We start from the raw sequence: 17,620 nt of genomic DNA, 5'->3' as shown, positions 1-17,620 counted from the left end.
TGGAGAAGGAACTTGAAGCAGAGGGAGCAGAGAATCCCAGTGCCTGCGCTCAAACTCTCACCTGAGGGTTTTCCAGTATTCGCTTGACTCCATCAACGAGATGAGACAGAAACTTTGCTCGTTCCGCATTGTTGAAGAGGGATCTGCGTACAGAGGCGATCTGCACTAAACAGGACAACACCTGAACGGACAGGGATGAGCAGAAAGGAGGGGTCAGAGCACCAGAAGGAGCAACGAAGTCACCCTCAACTCAAACCTCTGGAATCTCTCTGCGAATGGATTCCAAAGGTGCATTCTGTAGCGAATGCCCAGTGAGCGGGGTCAGGAATCGCCCAGCAGCGCCACCAAAACAATTCCTGAGGTCCTTCTGGGACCTTCAACCGACAGCAAGGATGAGCCCTGCAGACCCCACGGTCGTGGAGTCCGTAAGGAACACCAACAGCCCACTTACCAGAGGAGAAAACGACGGAGGGATGGAATGATAAAGATCAAAAAACAGCTGAAGGGTCGAAGAATCCAAGAATGCTGAAACAGAACAGAACGCTGCATTGGCGACACCTCCAGTCACTGCTTGCCAGAAACCCAAGGCCTGTGTGTCCAAACCGAGACGAGCTGTGTGCTGTCACACAGGGCACTGCGCTCTGAAGAACGTCTCCAAAGGGTTTTACATTTTTACATCGCTTGCTTTCTGGCTTTTCCAGAAATCAACCAGCTGCTCTGCGGCGCTGGGACAAAACTACAGGGTAATATTTTAAGAAAGCAGCCAGAGGGACTGCCTGCAAAATGCCTGGTGAGAAGAGGAAGGGTGTGAAGAACAGCTGACGAGCTGACTTGTTATTTATAGCTTTTTTTTTCCCTTTTCTTTTTTTTCCCCTTAAATAATGGACTGTTGCTTGAATTGGCCTCTACGTCTGGCACTGGTACCAGTGCAGAAAGGCTTCCTCAAGTCGCCCAGACCTCCAGCTGGTACGCCTCCATGCAGGCCTCTTCCCCAGCAGGATTACCTGATCTCCAACTGGTTGGGATCTGCACAGTGCAAAGATCATCTGAGGACTCATCCGTCGACGTGCCGATGAAATCAAAGTTCAGGCAATTATGAGTGAGCTTTAGAAGCTGCATGAGCAGACCGTGCTGGCTCTCATCATTGAGGTTCAGGTTCTTCCCAGAAGCCTGTAAGAGATGGAGGATTTGAAAAGCATAGGTAAGAAAACCGAGGTGACGGCTGAGGCTGGGAGCCCAACTCAGCTTCACGGGGATGCAGCAGCCACAAGGATCACGCAGCAGCCAGCCCTGCTGCCCCGCTGACAGCACCTACACTCAGTCTTCACACGAGGTGGGTAAACACAGGGCTTCCTTTGCCACCTGCTTTGTGCTGCACAGGAGAGGAGCAGCCAGGCCTGCCAGCGTGCAATTCTACCGTGAGACTCCCGAGATACAGAAGCTCTCATTGAGGTTCAACTCGAGAACCCGCGTTGTGCTGACAAGCACCGGGCAGCAGGGAATCCCGTCGCTCCTCCCAGCCCTCGGATGGAAAGGAGTGCATTCACTTGTGCTGCACAGCTGATCTGTATCAGCCCTGCTCCAGTTGCAGAGCTCTGGCACACTCTCAAGTGGCACCAGGAAGTCGGTGGGTCTGAGACACCAGGTGGTTTCACTGCAGCTTAAATGCAGCACTCGGGGCTGCACTGCAGGGACAGGCCGGCCTCTCTCTGCTTTCTATCACTGCTCTGTGCTCGAAACAAAACAAACCTCTCCCAGCTTAAGCCCGCTGCAAATAACACTGCAGTGTGCTGACACTGCCAAGAGCCGTGCCAGCAGGGCTGGAATGTCTTCTTCACTCCCTCCACAATGAGGGGATTCTTCTGGGGCTGCCTGACTGCCTGCTGCTTTATGGATGCTGACAGAAGCGTCATCGCTGCTTTCTGGCAGCCCAGAGCATCTCCAGTTACTCTCAAAAGGATTTGGGCGTTCAGATAAATCCAGTCCTGCTCCAACGCCTCCCACAAACACCAGCAAGGCTGCACTATGCTCCAACCCTCAGCTCAGCCACCCGGCCGGGTGCTTCTCTTCACAAAAGTGGAGGAAGCCCACTCAAATACATCCTCAGCTGAAAGAGCTGAATTCAGCTGTTACCAGAGCTGCTCAGGGGGCACAAGGAATGAAAACCAGTGTAACTGTGCAGGCCGTGCTTCCTTTGGAAATCAGGGTAAGAAAAAGAAGCTCAAATCACTCCCACATCCCCGCTTTGTTACTGGCAGAACGAGAGCTGCTGGTTTTAAACCATCTTTAAAATAAAGCCTGCTTTTCGCTCTTTGTGCTATTTGTCAACGCCGACACATCGTTCAGCTGGAAGGATAGGAGTTGAACCACTCAAATCTGTGCAATTGCTGCACAGATAACATAAACCCAAGTGGAAGCTTTCCTAAAGAGCAGAACAGAGCACACAGAGTCCCAAGGTCCGCGTTGGAAGGAATGTCAGCCCAGAGGCTGCCGCCCCGACTCGCAGCCCCTAGGAACCAATGGCTTCCTTACCTGTTTCAGCAAATTGCATGACAGTGTGAAAATATCAAATAAAGATGAATCCCGGAAGGAAGAGGCTATTTTCCTGTGCTTGGTCAGAGGATGAGTCGTGTCAGCCTGGGCAGAGAGAAAAGCAGAGCTTAGAACCAGCAGGCAGAGGTGGCACGAGGCCAGCAGAACACACAGCAGCTCTGGGGACACCAAGGCTTCCCTCCAGCGCGGCACCAGGGCACACACTGCCCTCTGCGCTCCCTCCTCTGCACTGCTGGCTCACAGTGGAACCCCTCACCTACAACCCCGTTCTGCTGGATCCCTGGGTTACGCTCCAGTTCATCTGAACCCCCTCCAAAGCAGGACTGCAGGTGGCATTTGCAACGGGACGGAATCATGGAGCAACTCGAGCGCTGCTTTGCGAAGCAGCCCTGAGGGCTGGATCCTACCTGAAGCCGCTGGGCAGACACTCAATCAACTACCAGCAATTAAAAGGCCACTTACAACATCCCCTCCTGCACCTGCACAGATGGGAACAAGACTAGCAGAGTTAACCAGCAGCACACAGTTTGGAGTATCTGTCCCAAACTGCAGGCCTGGATCTCTCATCGTATCGGAATAAAAGGTGACGCGTGGTTTGGGAGGCAGATCAACACAGATTGCTGGGCAGGGGGTGACAAAGGCACCGATTCAGTGACCGCAGCCTGAACTGGGCTGGCAGCACAGACTGCCGCTCTGCTTCGTGTGAGCGCAGGACGCTCGGTGATGGGCAGAGCAGCAGGGCTTCCCACAGCCATTACAAACCTCCCTGCCCGCAGCAAACAAGAGTTTCCCTCTCCTTTAGCACGGGGTGTAACTCAGCTCCTGCAGGCACGCAGCACCTCCAGGCAAATCCGTGCAGCTCTTCAGGATGAAAACTGAGAGCTCTACACAGTTCCTAAGCGCTCTATTCCATCTGTGCTGCCAGCTTTTAGAACACCAGCTTTAGTCAACAGAGCTTCGGCAATTTCTGCTCTTGCATAACAGAAATGGAAGTTTAAACAGTTACCAGGAAAAGCTTGAGGACAAGGTGGGATTTTTTTTTTTGCTTGTTTGTTTGCTGTGTGCTTGACCCCGCTCTGACGAGTGGGAATGCGGACAGAAGGACGATTGTGCAAGCAGTGGCACTTTGAGACATTCCAAGATGAGTCGGTGGATGCAGCCCTGCGCAGGGCCAGCACAGAGCACAGGAATGCCCAGCAACCTGAGGCAGATTCGATACGCCAGGTTTTAGGAAGGGAATTCAGAGCGCAGACTCTGAGTTCATTGCTTTTCTGTTTGTTTTTACATCCATCTGTAGGGAGCGGGGAGGTGGAACGGGTGCCAGATTGTGGCTGATGGCTGCTGTGAGCACAAGGGCAGCCCTGCAGGGATGCTGACTGGGGGAGCAGGCAGAGCCCCTCCATCCCTGGTGTGAGGAGGTGCAGGACCTTCCTTCGTGCAGATGAAGTCACTGCCAGGAAACTGTGGCAGCAGCGAGGCAGGAGGAGCTGCAGGTTGGGATTTACTGACCCAGCCAGGCTTAAGAAAGTGAATTTGGGTCTGCAATGGTTGCAGATGCTGTTCAGATTACAGAGAAGGGCTCGGGAAGCTCAGAGATGCTCAACTTTAATTTCAGCAGGAGAAACTGGTGCTTGGACCTGGCCAGGAAAACACCTCCACCATTTCTAGCTCTGGACACTGCCTGTCATCATCTCTCAAACCCCACACACGGATCAATGCATTCTGGTGCTGGGATTAGTCCATTCATTAGCAGAAGTTACAGTTTTCCTTAGTTAGACACTAAAAATGAAATAATCAGCAAAACCCACTGAGTTCTATGGGCAGTGGAAGCCACCAACGGTGCTGTGACAAATTCTGTGCCACTCGGCAGGGAAGCGATGCAAGACAGCACCAAGCAAAATCACAGCACTCCTTAACCCCAGTGACCCTGAACTGTTTGGGAAGGGGCCAAAATCCAGCACTGAGTGACCAGGCTGCTTTAAAAGCCTCCACAACCTGACAGACCCTCTTTGTTTTGTCTCTCCTGGCACAAGAACCGAGCTGTAACAACGCACAGGGGCTGAGCAGGGGAGCTGGCAGCGATGTCCTGATGCTCTGGGCCTGGACTCGCTGCTCCCTCCTTTCTGATCTCAAAAGGTGACATGGAAGCATGAGAAGATGGAAGATGCCAGTGAAACAACACAGCTCCTCAGGCCGGGAGGAAGCAGCATCTTAATGCCCAGCTATGGGACTGGGTGAGAAACAAACAAGAAAAGGAAAAAATCCCACCCGCTACGCAACGCTCCCCACACCAACAAGGAAAAAACAACCCCCAGAAAGACAAGCAAAAACCCCCACCAAGGCACAGACACGGCAGGACACAGCAATATGAATGAGAAAATTGGACACTTACTTCACTGAGGAAGGCTGTAGCACTTACTTGATTAATTTCATTAGTTAGTTGGGACAGGATTGTCACTCCTATGATGCAGTGCTCTACACTATCCTGAGGAAGGAGGGGACAGGGAAAGGAGTTACTGCTGGGCTGCTTTCAGCAAACATCACTGCCACTCACAGCTCTTTCTGATGGAAGACTCCTAGACATCTTTCTCTACAGCTGCTTTATCCCTGGATGAGGGAAGAAGCCTGGGAGCAGCATCAGATGAGAATTTAAATGCAGTTAGGAACGACTTGATCTTATGAACAAGGTTTGATGAGGATCGTGGTGATGTGAGCTCGCAAATAACAGGCTCCTTTTATTTAACAGCTTAATCCCCGTGTTTGTTTCAGACCCCAACCCTGAGAAGATGGTTTATTTTTAAACCAGTTCCCTTGGTTTTAACAGCAGCTGTGCAGACGTCAGTGGCTCCAGAGCTGTCAGGTGGCAACTATGGGAAAAGAATTCTTCTTTTTGAGCTGCACACCTGGAATAACAGGAGCAGCAGCCCCACGGCCCATCTCCCAGGGAAGGGAGCCCATTCTTCACAGCCTTTTTGGCCTCTGGTTGCACTGCAGGCTGCCAACAGGGGCCCTGTTGTGAAAGGAGCCTGGAAGCAGCAGCCCACTCAGAGATGGCTCCAGAGAAGTGACCTGCATTGCTCCTTTGCCCCAGTTCCTGTTCTGTAGCTACCCAGCGCTGCTTCCTCCCCTGGCTCCACACCTTGGTCAGCACATCCTGCTCAAACTGCCCTCATCTCTTCCAACTTCCAAGACCAAACTCACCTGCGACACAAATCCAGGCACGTTTTGGTCTGGGACTTCACCACTTCTTTATGGGAGCCACGTGCTGCCCAGCAGCTCAGTGTCTGCACGCTATCTATACAGAAGGCACTGGGAAACCTCCCTGCTATCAAGATTAAATGAGGACAGCTGGCAGAGCAGGTTGATTTTTAGCTTTAAGCCTTGGAGTCACTCCTCATGTGTTCAGTCAACAAATGCAAATCAAATGAAAGACCAAACAGAGCTGCAGAGCAACGCAGAGCCAACGCAGAGACTTTCAAATCCCACAAGACGTGCATTCATCTTAAATTCTGACCTGCAAGAACCTTGTGACATCTGTGATCACGTTCCTGAAGACGTATTCATCCTTCTGACAGTCAAACCAGCCCAGCTTAGTGATCCTGGCATACAGCTGGATCAGTGCTTGTGTGACAAACGTGGCCAGCTTCGGCCTGGTGGCAAGGTAGTTGAGCACATAGTTTCCTGGAACACAGAGAAGAGGTTTGAGACCAAAACACGGCAGCTGGAGCTGAGATGCTGTGTTAGGATCAAAGTATCTTTGTGAAAGCAGTTAAAGGAAATAAAAAAATCAACCCTAAGGTGAGCACAGCAGTGGCTTGGATAAAAAGGTGGGTTTTGTTTGTGCCTTCGAGGCGCGAGAGCTGTGGGACAGATCTGGAAAGCAGGCAGACAGGCGTGAGCTCCTCCCCCAAAGGCGCCTGTGTGGCACCAGCTTAAATCCCAGCCTCTGTGCCCACGTGTGAGGAGGGAGGGAAGCTGGAAAGGTTTCTGAGATCTCAGGGACGATCGTTTATTGCATCACTTCTACAAAGGAAAGCAGATTCAGAGCCTTTCCCTGGAGGAAAGGAAGCATCAGCCACGATCCAGGGAAGAGCGCTGCGACAACGGCTGCTCCCTTAGGAAACACTGCCTGTATTCCAGAGAGCCAGAAAAAATTCACTTTGGAAAGCATGCCCTGCGAAGGGGAAATAGCACGTGTGTGTGAAGGTCCAAAGGGAACGTGTCCAGGATTCATTCACGAGCCTCACAGTCACCAATCCCCTCCATCTCCTCAGCCCTACAACTTCAACCCGGAGCTCCACCAGGAGACTCGGTGCAAGACAATCCTTGCTTTCCAGCCCACGCCTCAGTGTGAGGCACAGGAGGCTGCACAAAGCTGCACAAAGCTGCACCAGGCGGGGATGAAAGCGTGCACAACAGCTTCTCACATTCACTCCGCAAACCCAAGCCCTGTACTCACGGATATCAATTCGCTGCTCCAACGGTAGCGGGTTGTTTGTGCGTGACACGAGTTTCGTAAGGCATGTAGCTGCCAGGAGCTGGGAGTAGGACGACTGTGAAGAGAAACGAGGCACTGAGAGCACATTTCACAACAGGAGCATCAAGCGGGCAGTGCTGGATGCTAAGCCAGCTGCCTGCTGGCAATCCGGGTTTCAGATACTGGTTTTACGTCCTCTGCACCTCTGTGCACGCACCATCCCCCCCCTGCCCTCGTAACACCTTCATTTGAAGCTTGGCACGGCTGGGTGGCAGCCTGCAAAGAACGCAGCAAAGCTCACAAGAACAGCAGCTGGTTCTGCTGCAGCGCCTGCCGTCAGCGTGCCAAGGCTTTCCTTGGCAGAGGATGCCTACAAATCAAGACAGACACACGAGCACGCCGCGTGTGCAAGACACACAGTGCAGAGCAGAACGCGGGGCCAGCAGCCCCGTCCACGTCCAGAAGACTGAGACCCGCTGGAGGTGTTTTTGCTTTACATACACTCCCTCTTTCTAGAAGCAGCTGGCACTTGCTCAGGCAGTCGGGACTGTTGGTGAACTCAACCAGGGCCTTCTCTGCCTGCAGCCGTGTCGCAGTGTCTGTGGTCTCATACAGCTGCTTGCACAGGTTCTCTAGCTGGGCTAGGCTCTGGAACAGAGAGGAAAAATAGATGAGAAATGAGGTTTTGCAGTTTACTGACAGCACTGTCACAGCTGTTTCTGTGCCAAGCAGCGGCGACCCCCCCATCTCTGTTCGGATTCCCTTTGCGGGGCAGAGTGACAGACCTCAGCATCCCGGGATGCTGGGAGGACTGAGAGGAAGCCTTCAGCACTGCAGGCCACAGCCACCTAAAGCACAGGAGAACCAACGATGCGATGGCTGCCCCTGTGAAGGGAAATAAAAGCACCAGGCAGGCTGTGCTCAAACAGCTGGGGAATATTCACCCTGAGCCAGGCAGATGGTTTTCCCCCAAGGCGTCCCAGCTAAAAAGCAGCTCCGTGGATGGACATCAATACTCCCTCAGGTTCTTCCTGCTGGATTGACAAGCAGGTTTTTCCCACTGCTGCAGGGCTGCTTGCACAGCAGGATAGCATTGGCTGCTTGCTGTATTCCTGGACACATCCTCACGTCAAAACCACATCCGTGCCAGGGTCAGCGCGCAGCCCAACGCTCCTCATGCACAACTGCAGCAACTTCACACAAAGCTTTTGATGCTGCCAAGGCCACCAGATGAGACAGCATCACAAGAGGCCCAAGGAGGGACCCTGGTTGTCCTTTCCCAGGTAATGAACACATCTGCTGGTAAGTCCTGCAGGTGGGGTCCCCTGCAGCGAGAGACTTGCAGGAAGGCCCCCAGCACCCTGCAGCCTTTGTTACCCCTGCTAAGGAGGCAGGGCAAGGAACTCAAACCCAGGAGATGAGTCCTGGGTGCAACTTCACTGCTTTCTGGCAAACCCGTGGCTGGCAGAGGGCTCCCCAGGCACTGCCCCATAAGGATCCACTGCCACTAGTGGAAAAGGGCTCTAGAGAGCGTGTGACACCTCTGGCAAGAAGCACTCGTCCTTTTAAGAGCTCTTTCTGGCCAGTTTTGCACCCCCTGCAGGAATTCCTCGAGCTCAGGCACAGAGCTTCCTCGCAATGGCCCTCGCAGCTCCAACAGACTCCACTTCTCACTGCTGTGGGGCTCAGCAGCGCTGCCCCATGGCTTCTGTTCAGCCTGGCTGTGACCGGCTGGGACCTGAGCCAGCCCACGTGCAGAACCCGCCGCCTTCACTGCATCAGAGCCGCACAGCTCTCACAGGGCTCCAGCAGAACCTCCTCAGGTCACCCAGGAGTCAGGGCCGCCGTCAGGGGATGCTGCAGCCACTGCAGCACGGCTTCCAGGTGAAAAGTGACAGATGTAGGAGAGCTGCCCCCAGTTATCCAGCAGCTCCGTGGAGAGTCCGTGTCCACGCCAGCTGCTGGCACCCATCCCACCTCCTGCGGCGCTGCGTGAGCCGTCCTGAGCATCCCAGCAGCCCAGACCTGCAGCTGATCTTCGCTCCATGCTTCTTTTGCACACTGTCCCCAAAAGCAGAGCTGCAGAGGTGGCACACAGAGAAACAGCAAAGCCTGGGAGGGCGACGCCAAGAGCGAGCCAAGGCTGCACACGTGGAGCTTTCATTCTGCCCACGGTAAACCATCATCCTCCCCACCAAAGGGACAGCAATGAAGCCAGCTTCACCCCTGCACGGCGACGCTGGGGCAGCAAGGAGGCAGGGAGCACCTCAGCAACGCCTCTCCTTCAGGCAAGATAAAAAGGCAGCACTCAGTGTAACGACCAGGCAATGCGAGCGCCCTGCGTGCTGCAGATAAGCACTAAAGCATGAGACAGCAGAGCCCGTGAAGCACGGAAAGGCTCCGGCACGCGGGGCTTTGCTGAGGGTCACAAAGGTAAAATGGCACCGAGGGCAATTCCAGCTGACCAACACCTGTGTTTTCTTTGCTCTTTTGAGAGCAAGGGGGATCTGAAAACATGATTTACAAAGCAAGATCCTGCAGGGCGGCTGAGAAGGCGGCCAGCTTCTGGTCTGAGGGCGCGCAGCAGCAGCAGGCCCAGGCTGCTGGGGACATGGGGACAGCAGTGGAAGGAGAAGCAGCGAGTTGGCGTTGAGGTGCTGAGTCACAGCAGGCAGCCCTGGGCTCCCAAACCTCCCCTGCTGCCTTTGGCAGAGCACTGCGAGCCTGGGGTTCTGGGGGGATGCTGGTACAGCCGCAGCTCCTGCAGCAACCCAGGCCCTTTGGTCCACGTTCTCTCCCACACTTCGTGCTGTACCGAGGCTCAACGACAAGCTGGAGCCCCAGCCAGCAGCACTGAGCTCAACTGCGAGCCCAGAGCAGATATAGGAACGCTGAGCTGTGTTCACACAACTGCTGTGCTAAGGCTCCTCAGCTCAGACACCTCGTGGCGTCGCTGCCTACAGCCCCACACCCTTTCCCTGTGTTCACCTATTTGTGACAGCTCCGGCCTCTTTCTGAACCCTGGCAAGGTTTGTTTCGCAGTTCTCGGGTTGGTTTTGCATCTCTTCTCACCCTGAGCACAACAAAGCTGGGGGCCTGATGCAAACCCACGGGCAGGATCCACGTCAGGGATCTTCCATGAGGGCCGGTTGCCCTGTGCACACAGCAGCCCCTTGATGAGATCTGGGCCTCGGATGCCTGCCGAGAGCAGCTCTGAAGCTCAGAACGCAGAAGAAAAGCAACCCATCAATCTTATTTCTACCATGAGCTGCAAATAAAACTCATCACCGCGCCGGGTTTTCCCCACGGTGAAGATAAACAACGTGCGATCATCTTTAAAATGATAAACACTACAAGGAATGCAACAGCTACCTAAAAAGGAGCCCCTGGGGGCTGGCTGTGGAATTGATCCTATATTACACGGTTGCTTAAGCAACGCTCTTTACATCCAGGGGTTGCAATAAGCTGCAGGCAGGTTCAGTTCAATAGGGTTTGACTTCAGCACGCTGGCAGCTCCCATCTCAGGCAGGGAAGGCTGTGCTCTGCAGGCCCAAGATGGAGCAGCACGGGGAGCCCCCAGCACAGCCACTAACAGGTTCATCACAGCCACCCAAGCTTTGCTGCCGCCTGGGTGTCACCCTGCAGGATGAGCACGGCTGGAGGCGCTCACATGCTGTTCCAAGGCAGGCATTCCTTCCTCCTGCCTGCTTCCTGCCTCCCTGAGCCACAGGTCCTTCCTTGTGCTCAGCGTTATCAGCACCCTGAGCACATCCACAACTTATTCCTCCTGCGTGTCACCAGCAGAGGAGGCCTGGGAAGCAGAGGGCACGCAGTGAGAGCAGCAGGCAGCAGCAGTGACTGTGTGCCCACCGCCACGGGGACCCCCAAGCTGCAGGCATTACCTGGCCTGGGAGGAAGATGATGGTGATGATGATGCTGAGGTCAGGGCTGGGAATCACTGCGCTTTACCAAACTCATGGCAGCAGTCGGAGGGCTGCGGTGACAGAAGCGGCTCGGGTCACCTGAGCTATTTCAACCAGGAACAAAAAAGCTTTTAAACGGAGCAGTTCAACTCTTCAGCACTGAGGAGCACGGTGATGCATCTCCTGAGCGCTCACCGTTGTGAAACCCAGGGCTCGTGGCTCATCGCCCTCACTGCTAAGGGAATCTCAACTAGAAACGGCCCATTTCCATTTATGCTGCTAACAAGAGAAAGAAAACTTCACTTACGCCCTTCCAGAACATCTCCAAGAGTTATTTAGTGCAGCAACGCTTCCAGGCATCTCCCGGGGCATCACTAAAGAGCTCTCGTTTATTTCCTTATGATGAATGGCCTTCAAGTCGAGCTGCAGGGGACTCCTCTCAGGCCCAGCCCTGCTATTTCGCCCCACAGCAGCACTGACACCCCTGTAAGCCAGCACTGCCAACAAAGCGCCCAGAATGGGATGGATTCCATCGCACGGAGCTTCAAAATGAGGATCTGATACCCTGAGCAACTGGAGAAACCACTGAGACACGGCACAAACCCTTCAATATTTCAGCTGGCTGCAAATAAACACCGCTGCTCCACCGAGGCTTTGCTCCAGCAGGATTTGCTCAGCTGCGTTGAGGAACCGAGAGCAAAAGGGAGCAAACAGGACGCAGAGCCCCAAAGCTGACTGCTCTTCTGGGCCTGATGGGCGAAGAGTCAGAGCAGCCTCTGCATTTCTGCTCCCTCCAGGCACGGCTGTGCAGCTGCACACAGCTCTGCTGATGCCCACCGACACTGCGGGAGCAGCAGATACAAATCCATGTCCCAGAGCAGCTGGGGGACGGGTTCTGCCCCAGCAGGGCCCAGGCAAAGAGAACAGCAGCCCAACGCAGGGCGCAGGTGCTCCTTCCATTTGGGAACAGAACGGGAGGCTGGGCGGCAGCAGCACCTCTGTATGGGAGAATGAGTCACTGCCATCTCTCTTTCCCTTCTTATTTATGTGCCACATTCGTGCGCTGCTTCAGAAATTGCAGCAATTCCTCCTCTCTTTTGGAGGACTCAATGTTCCCTGCTCACCTGAAGGCTTCCCGCTTGGCAAAGGTCGGCCGTTTCCTAACGAGCAGCAACCAGGAAATTAGGAAACAGCAAGCACAGGGCACACGTGGGAGCAACACAGCGCTGAAGGCAGGGAGGAGGAGAAGCTCTTCCACAAACATCTCCCTGCCACGCTGAGCCGAGGGAGGCAGCAAAAACCCTCTGCACCAAAACGAACCCGAGAGCTCAGCGTGTTTTCCACCATACCAAGCTCTAAAGCTGCTCCGGCGCTGCTCGAAGTCAGCAAAGCACTGCAGGTTACCTTCGGCGCCCTGTTTGAGCTACAGACATTTATCTGCTGCTACGAGAGAAACAGCACAATTCATATTTCCCAGCACGACGTCCTTGGACTCTCACTCCTGCAATCAGCGCTTCCACAAACACCGCGCGGTCGCTGCTGCGAGGGCACCGAGTTTTCCAACAGGAGCCCAAGGAAAAGCGTGGGGATGATGCAGGAATCGCAGCCCCGCGCCGTGGGAACACGGCAGACGGGAGCAGAGGGGTGAGTGCTGCTCACCAAGCACTGCTTGGCTGCTCCGTACGGCCGTGGCAGCATCCAGCCCTGTGTCTGCTGCGCAGCGCCTGCTCCGCTGGCTCCCGTTTGGTCGCATTTGGCTGAGGACGCCCAGAGCTGCTGTGGGAGGGATGCACCAAAGCTGGACGAGGAGAGGGAACTCCCAGATGGCAGCGTGACTCTCAGATTCTTACAACCAGTCACACAGCAGGAGAGCACAGAGCATTCGCTACCAGCGAACGAAAGCACAGCCCCAGAAGCACAAAATTACCAGCAAAAAGACAATTGGAAGTGGTAAAAATCGAAGTTCGCCTCTGTTCCAGCAGACCTGAGCCCTGCAGGCTTCTCAAAAGCGTTAAGGCGTTACCAGCAATCACAAAGTTGCTCTGCTTTCCGGCCCCAACCCAACACCACTGCTGTTACTTTGCTGCCTGGGTGCCGAGCATCCAAGCAGCGCGGTTACAACAACAACTAATTTGCAACACAACTGCTGCCAGCTCCGTTTTTAGTGGAGGCAGCCCGCACCTCCCCTCCCGGCTATTCTGAGATCAATACAAGCCCTCAATGGAGCAGCGACACGCAGGAGGGAAAACCTTGAGCTAAACCAAAGCATTGCAAGCGATTGCTGCGCCTGCCTGTGTTGTACCAAGCAGGTGCGGGGTTACAGGAGAGCAAACGGAGCCACGCAGCGCAGGGCCCAGGGTTCCCTTGGTGTGCTGTGGGTTTCTAAAGCCAAATTTGATCTTGTGCTTGAGGCAAAATGACAAAAGCCTTCTAAAATACGGAAACAAGGGAAAACAAAGCTCCTGCTGGGGATGGAAGCACCCAGCTGAGCAAAGCACCTCCAGAAGCGCCGGCTGGGAGATGCTTTCTGAGCACGGCAGCAAACCGAGGCCCCTCCAAGCCCTCCTGCTGCCCCTTCTGAGCACAGCCAGTGCCCCCAGTGCTGCAGATCTCTGCCACGTGGGGATGGAGCCAAACGATGCCCATCCCAACGCAAATCAAGGTTTCCTCCATGATGGCTTTGAGACGAAAGCAGCAACCTGCCTGCTGCCGACCCTCTGCAGAGCAGGATCCAACACACAGCAACGTCCAAACCGAGCCCGCAGTCAGGTAACACACGGGCAAATCCTTTGGGATGCCAGATTCCACGTTCTTCTATAGCAGCAGCAGCTCAGTGCTTCTCTTCCTGCATCTCATTCCTCTCAGCTCACAGCCAGGTTACCCCAAGCAGGAGAGAGGGGCTCAAACAGAACTGACGACGGCTTCCACGTGGCACCGTCACAACTCCACACCAACACGACACTCCACGCTCAGAGCCACAGCTCTGTTAATTGTTCTGTTAATTACCAGCAAACATTCTCCTGCAGGGACATTCACCCTCAGGAAGCACAAATCCCATCTCAGGGCAACAGCAGGGAAAACATCCAAGCGTAAGGAAAGCAGAAAGCAAAGATGAACAGATCCGTTTGCACCGTGTGGTGGGATAAAGGAATAGGGCTGCATCTGCCCACAGAGCTAAAGGCTGCTTGCTCTGCTCTGTGAACAAGTTTAGGCCGTGCTTCCAAGCCTGGGATCAGCAATATGCATCCGTGAGCTGACAGATGGGCAAGCTGGTGTGCAGCAATTCACCTGGAGAACGCAGGGCCCTTCAGCCCCACCACAACACCCTGCTGCACTCCTGCTGCCTCAGCATCACAGCACAAACCCAGCAGCCTCCTCCCGCTCAGCTGCAGCTCCAGGGCATCGCAGCTCAGTTTGCATCACCTCCAGTTCCCAAAGCCCCGTGAGGGTGCGACCTCCCCCTCGCAAAGCTCTACAAGCTCACCTTCCTTCTCACTGCTCTGCCAATAACCTCTGCGATGGCCCTGTGTGCCCACCAGGCACCGTAACCCTTCCCCTACAGCCCGATTAAAGCCCAGCCTGCCAGCACACGACGCCCAAAGCAAAGCTCTCACAAACCCTGGGAACTCTGCACAGCTCCCAGCCGCCAGCATTTATTGGCAGCGGCGGCCCCTATTAAAACAAGGCCAACTCCCACAGCATGTGCCACTGAAACAGCTCTCCCCATTATCCACACTGGCAGCACACGTTGCAGGATAACTCAGCGACTGCGGGGCAGCTCGGTTCAGGCCATAAAATCATTAAGGATGCAACAGAGATTTAAGTTCATCAAACCCAGCCGTGCCGAGCAGGCTGGGCTGTGAGGTGACAGCAAAATCTCTGACACAATCACAGAACGGCCAGGGTTGGAAGGGACCCCAAGGATGATGAATCTCCAACCCCCACCACAGGCAGGGCCACCAAATTCCACATTTCATAGCAGCCCAGGCTGCCCAGGGCCCCGTCCAACCCGGCCTTGAACACCTCCAGGGATGGACGGGGCATCACAGCCTCTCTGGGCAGCTGTTCCAGCACCTCACTGCTCTCTCTGTAAAGACCTCTCACCCCAAACTCAATCTATTCACACAAAGCACCGCCTCCTGCAGGCCCAACACATCCAGAGTCAGTTCTGAAGGGAACCTCTGTGCCGAAAGGAACTACACGAGGCTCCCTGGGTGCTGCACCTGGAGCAGAGAGAAGAAACAGACCATCAGCAGCGTGCAGAGCACACACAGCTGTAACGCTGAGCGACTCCTCCAGCTCTGTTTGCCCTGCAGGAACCACGCCGGGCCGCAGCTGCCCCAGCTCTATTTGCAAACCAGTCCCCCGAGCGGAGCATCTCCCACATTGCAGCCTTTAAACTTTAACTCCATAGAGCCGAACGCGGCCATCGCGACCCCGTTTGGCCGCTTGTAACTCACAGAACGGCCAGGGTTGGAAGGGACCTCAAGGATCATGAATCTCCAACCCCCTGCCACACGCAGGGCCACCAACCTCCACACTTCATACCAGCCCAGGCTGCCCAGGGCCCCATCCAACCCGACCTCGAACACCTCCAGGGATGGACGGGGCATAACTCCCACTTGCTGAACGCAATATTTAACAAAGAAAAGCAAAGCGAGGAGGCAGGATTTCAAACCACGACAGCAGCAGCTTCCCGCAGCGCGCAGCTCAACGGCTTTAACGGCACGGCACCCAAACGCGGCCTTCCTTCAGCAAAGCGGCTGCGTGGCAACCGAACAACGCGGCCACCCCCGGGCTCACGCACGGCAGATCCGCTCCACTTCTGTCCTAGGGATGAGGCGGGCCCGGCAGCGGCGAGGCCGGGCGGCGGGCATAGAGCAGGAGCCGCGCTGCAGAACCGGGCCGCGCTGCAGGAACCGGGCCGAGCTGCAGGAGCTCCGCCCCGCGGCACCGCCCCGGCCGTTAGGGACCCTCAGGCCCCGCCGCATCCCTCGGCCCCAGGCCCAGCCGCGGCCTACCGAGCCTCACCGCCGCCCGCCCAGAGCAGGCCGCGCTAGGCCGCAACCGGCCCGGAGCCCGTCCTCGGAGTCCCCCGATGGCCCGGAAAGGCTGAGAGGAGCCTCCCCGAGCGCCCCGGCCGTCCGCGGCCCCCCCTCACCTGCACATGATCCGCCATTTTGCTCCATTCATGCTCCGCTCCCTCCGCCTCCGCCGGGCCCGGCACGCGCCCGCCTCCGCCCCCCCCACCCCTTCCTCAGCCACCAGCGCCGCCGCCTCAATGCGCGTGCGCGTCGCGCCCTCCCGCCTTTCGGCGCCTGCGCCGTTCCCGCCCACACCTTTGACCACGCCCACCCCGTCTAACCACGCCCACTTCACTTGACCACGCCCAACTCTCGTTACCACTACCGCCCTTGACCACGCCCACCCCCTCTGACAGCGCCCACTCCATTGACCTCGCCCAACCACTTGAACGCTGCCGCTCCTTGACCACGCCCACTCGCTAAAGACACGCCCACCCGCCTCAGCCCCCCCCCCCGGGCGCGACGGGGACAGCACGGCGCCCCCTGCGGCCGAGTGACGTCACGACGCCGGCGGCGCCGCGGAGGGAGGGGCGCGCTTTGTTGACATCGCTCTTAAAGGGGCCGCGCTCCCTTTTCGTCCCCGCGTGCTGCTCCCGTGCTCGCCGTGCCCCCGCCGCCCCCGCCTCCCCCGCCGCCCCCGCCGCCCCGCCGCCCCCTAATTCTTCCGCAAAGCACGGAGCGGGTTTTTGCTTGGCGTCACCCGGCCCCGTTCTCTCCCCTCCCCGCGGAAGTTCTGTGCATGGGATGCTGCCCCCGCGTGGCCCGAGGGTGAAATCGCGAAGGGCTGAGGAGCGCCCGGAGCTGCTGTGCAGCGCGCCTTGGGGCGCAGCTCTGCGGGACCGGGGGATGCATTCCCTGCATGCGCTGAAGGGCTGCAGTGCTCCGTGTGCACCAATGGACGCGTTTCCTGCACACATCGGGCGATCCTCTGCATGCAGCAAGGGATGCAGTGCTTTTCATGCACCTAGAATGTATTCCCTGCAAGCACCAGAGAATCCCATGCATGCACTGAGCGCTGAGGCGCAATGCATGCACTAACGTGCATGCTTCCTACGTGCACTAACCAATGAGGTGCTTTGCCTGCACTGAAGAATGCATCCCCTGCATGCAGCAAGGCCTGTAATGCTCTTCGTGCACCAGCAGATGCTACGCTTTGCATGCACCAAGGGATGCATTCTCGGCTCGCTGCACCTCCTGCACACCCAGAGGGCTTCATTCCCTGCATGTGCTGACAGACACCATGCATAGGCTGCATTTCCCACATGCACCGTGAGCAGCAATCCCACAGACCCCCTGCCAACCCATGCCCACCTCCACCCCACGCCATGCACCAGGGCAGCCTGCAGCGCAGGATGAGCAGCAGCATCACGCTGCAGACGAACCACGGGCTCCCACCCACCCAAACCCCAGCGCACCCCCCCGTTTTTCAGGTCCCCATTCCCACCCCAGCAGCTTCTCAGGGCCCCGCGTGCAGCTGCGCACCCGGCTGCCCTTTATGGTAACGGCGCGAAGGCAGGAAGCTGAGCATGGGGAGGAAACAGCAGCACCCAACCGCACATCACGTGGCGTCGGTGCAGACGGGG

General features: G+C 56.2%; 1 protein-coding gene across 3 annotated transcripts in view; it reads right to left on the bottom strand.

The window, feature by feature from the left end:
* XPO7 (exportin 7) overlaps positions 1–16,198 on the bottom strand; it is a 30,382-nt gene extending 14,184 nt beyond the window's left edge. Inside the window, exons 1-9 of one of the 3 annotated variants that reach the window (XM_042818936.1) lie at positions 16,115–16,198; positions 7,532–7,678; positions 7,013–7,106; positions 6,068–6,234; positions 4,946–5,038; positions 2,533–2,637; positions 1,005–1,170; positions 452–525; positions 62–181 (exon numbers count right to left, since the gene is read on the bottom strand). In XM_042818936.1, coding sequence (XP_042674870.1) covers positions 62–181; positions 452–525; positions 1,005–1,170; positions 2,533–2,637; positions 4,946–5,038; positions 6,068–6,234; positions 7,013–7,106; positions 7,532–7,678; positions 16,115–16,132 — 984 coding nt within the window. In that variant the 5' untranslated portion in view covers positions 16,133–16,198. The remainder of the gene's footprint in view (positions 1–61; positions 182–451; positions 526–1,004; positions 1,171–2,532; positions 2,638–4,945; positions 5,039–6,067; positions 6,235–7,012; positions 7,107–7,531; positions 7,679–16,114) is intronic. The other 2 variants (XM_042818937.1, XM_042818938.1) reach the window with 2 other exon arrangements.
* Between the last annotated feature and the right edge of the window lie 1,422 nt (positions 16,199–17,620).

Source organism: Centrocercus urophasianus, unplaced genomic scaffold, assembly GCF_019232065.1.
Source record: "Centrocercus urophasianus isolate 14NV4802_14NV808 unplaced genomic scaffold, USGS_Curo_1.0 seq_171, whole genome shotgun sequence".
NCBI classification, from domain to species: Eukaryota; Metazoa; Chordata; class Aves; order Galliformes; family Phasianidae; genus Centrocercus; species Centrocercus urophasianus.
Note: the sequence above shows the minus strand (reverse complement) of the source record. Positions and strands in the feature narration are given on the sequence as shown.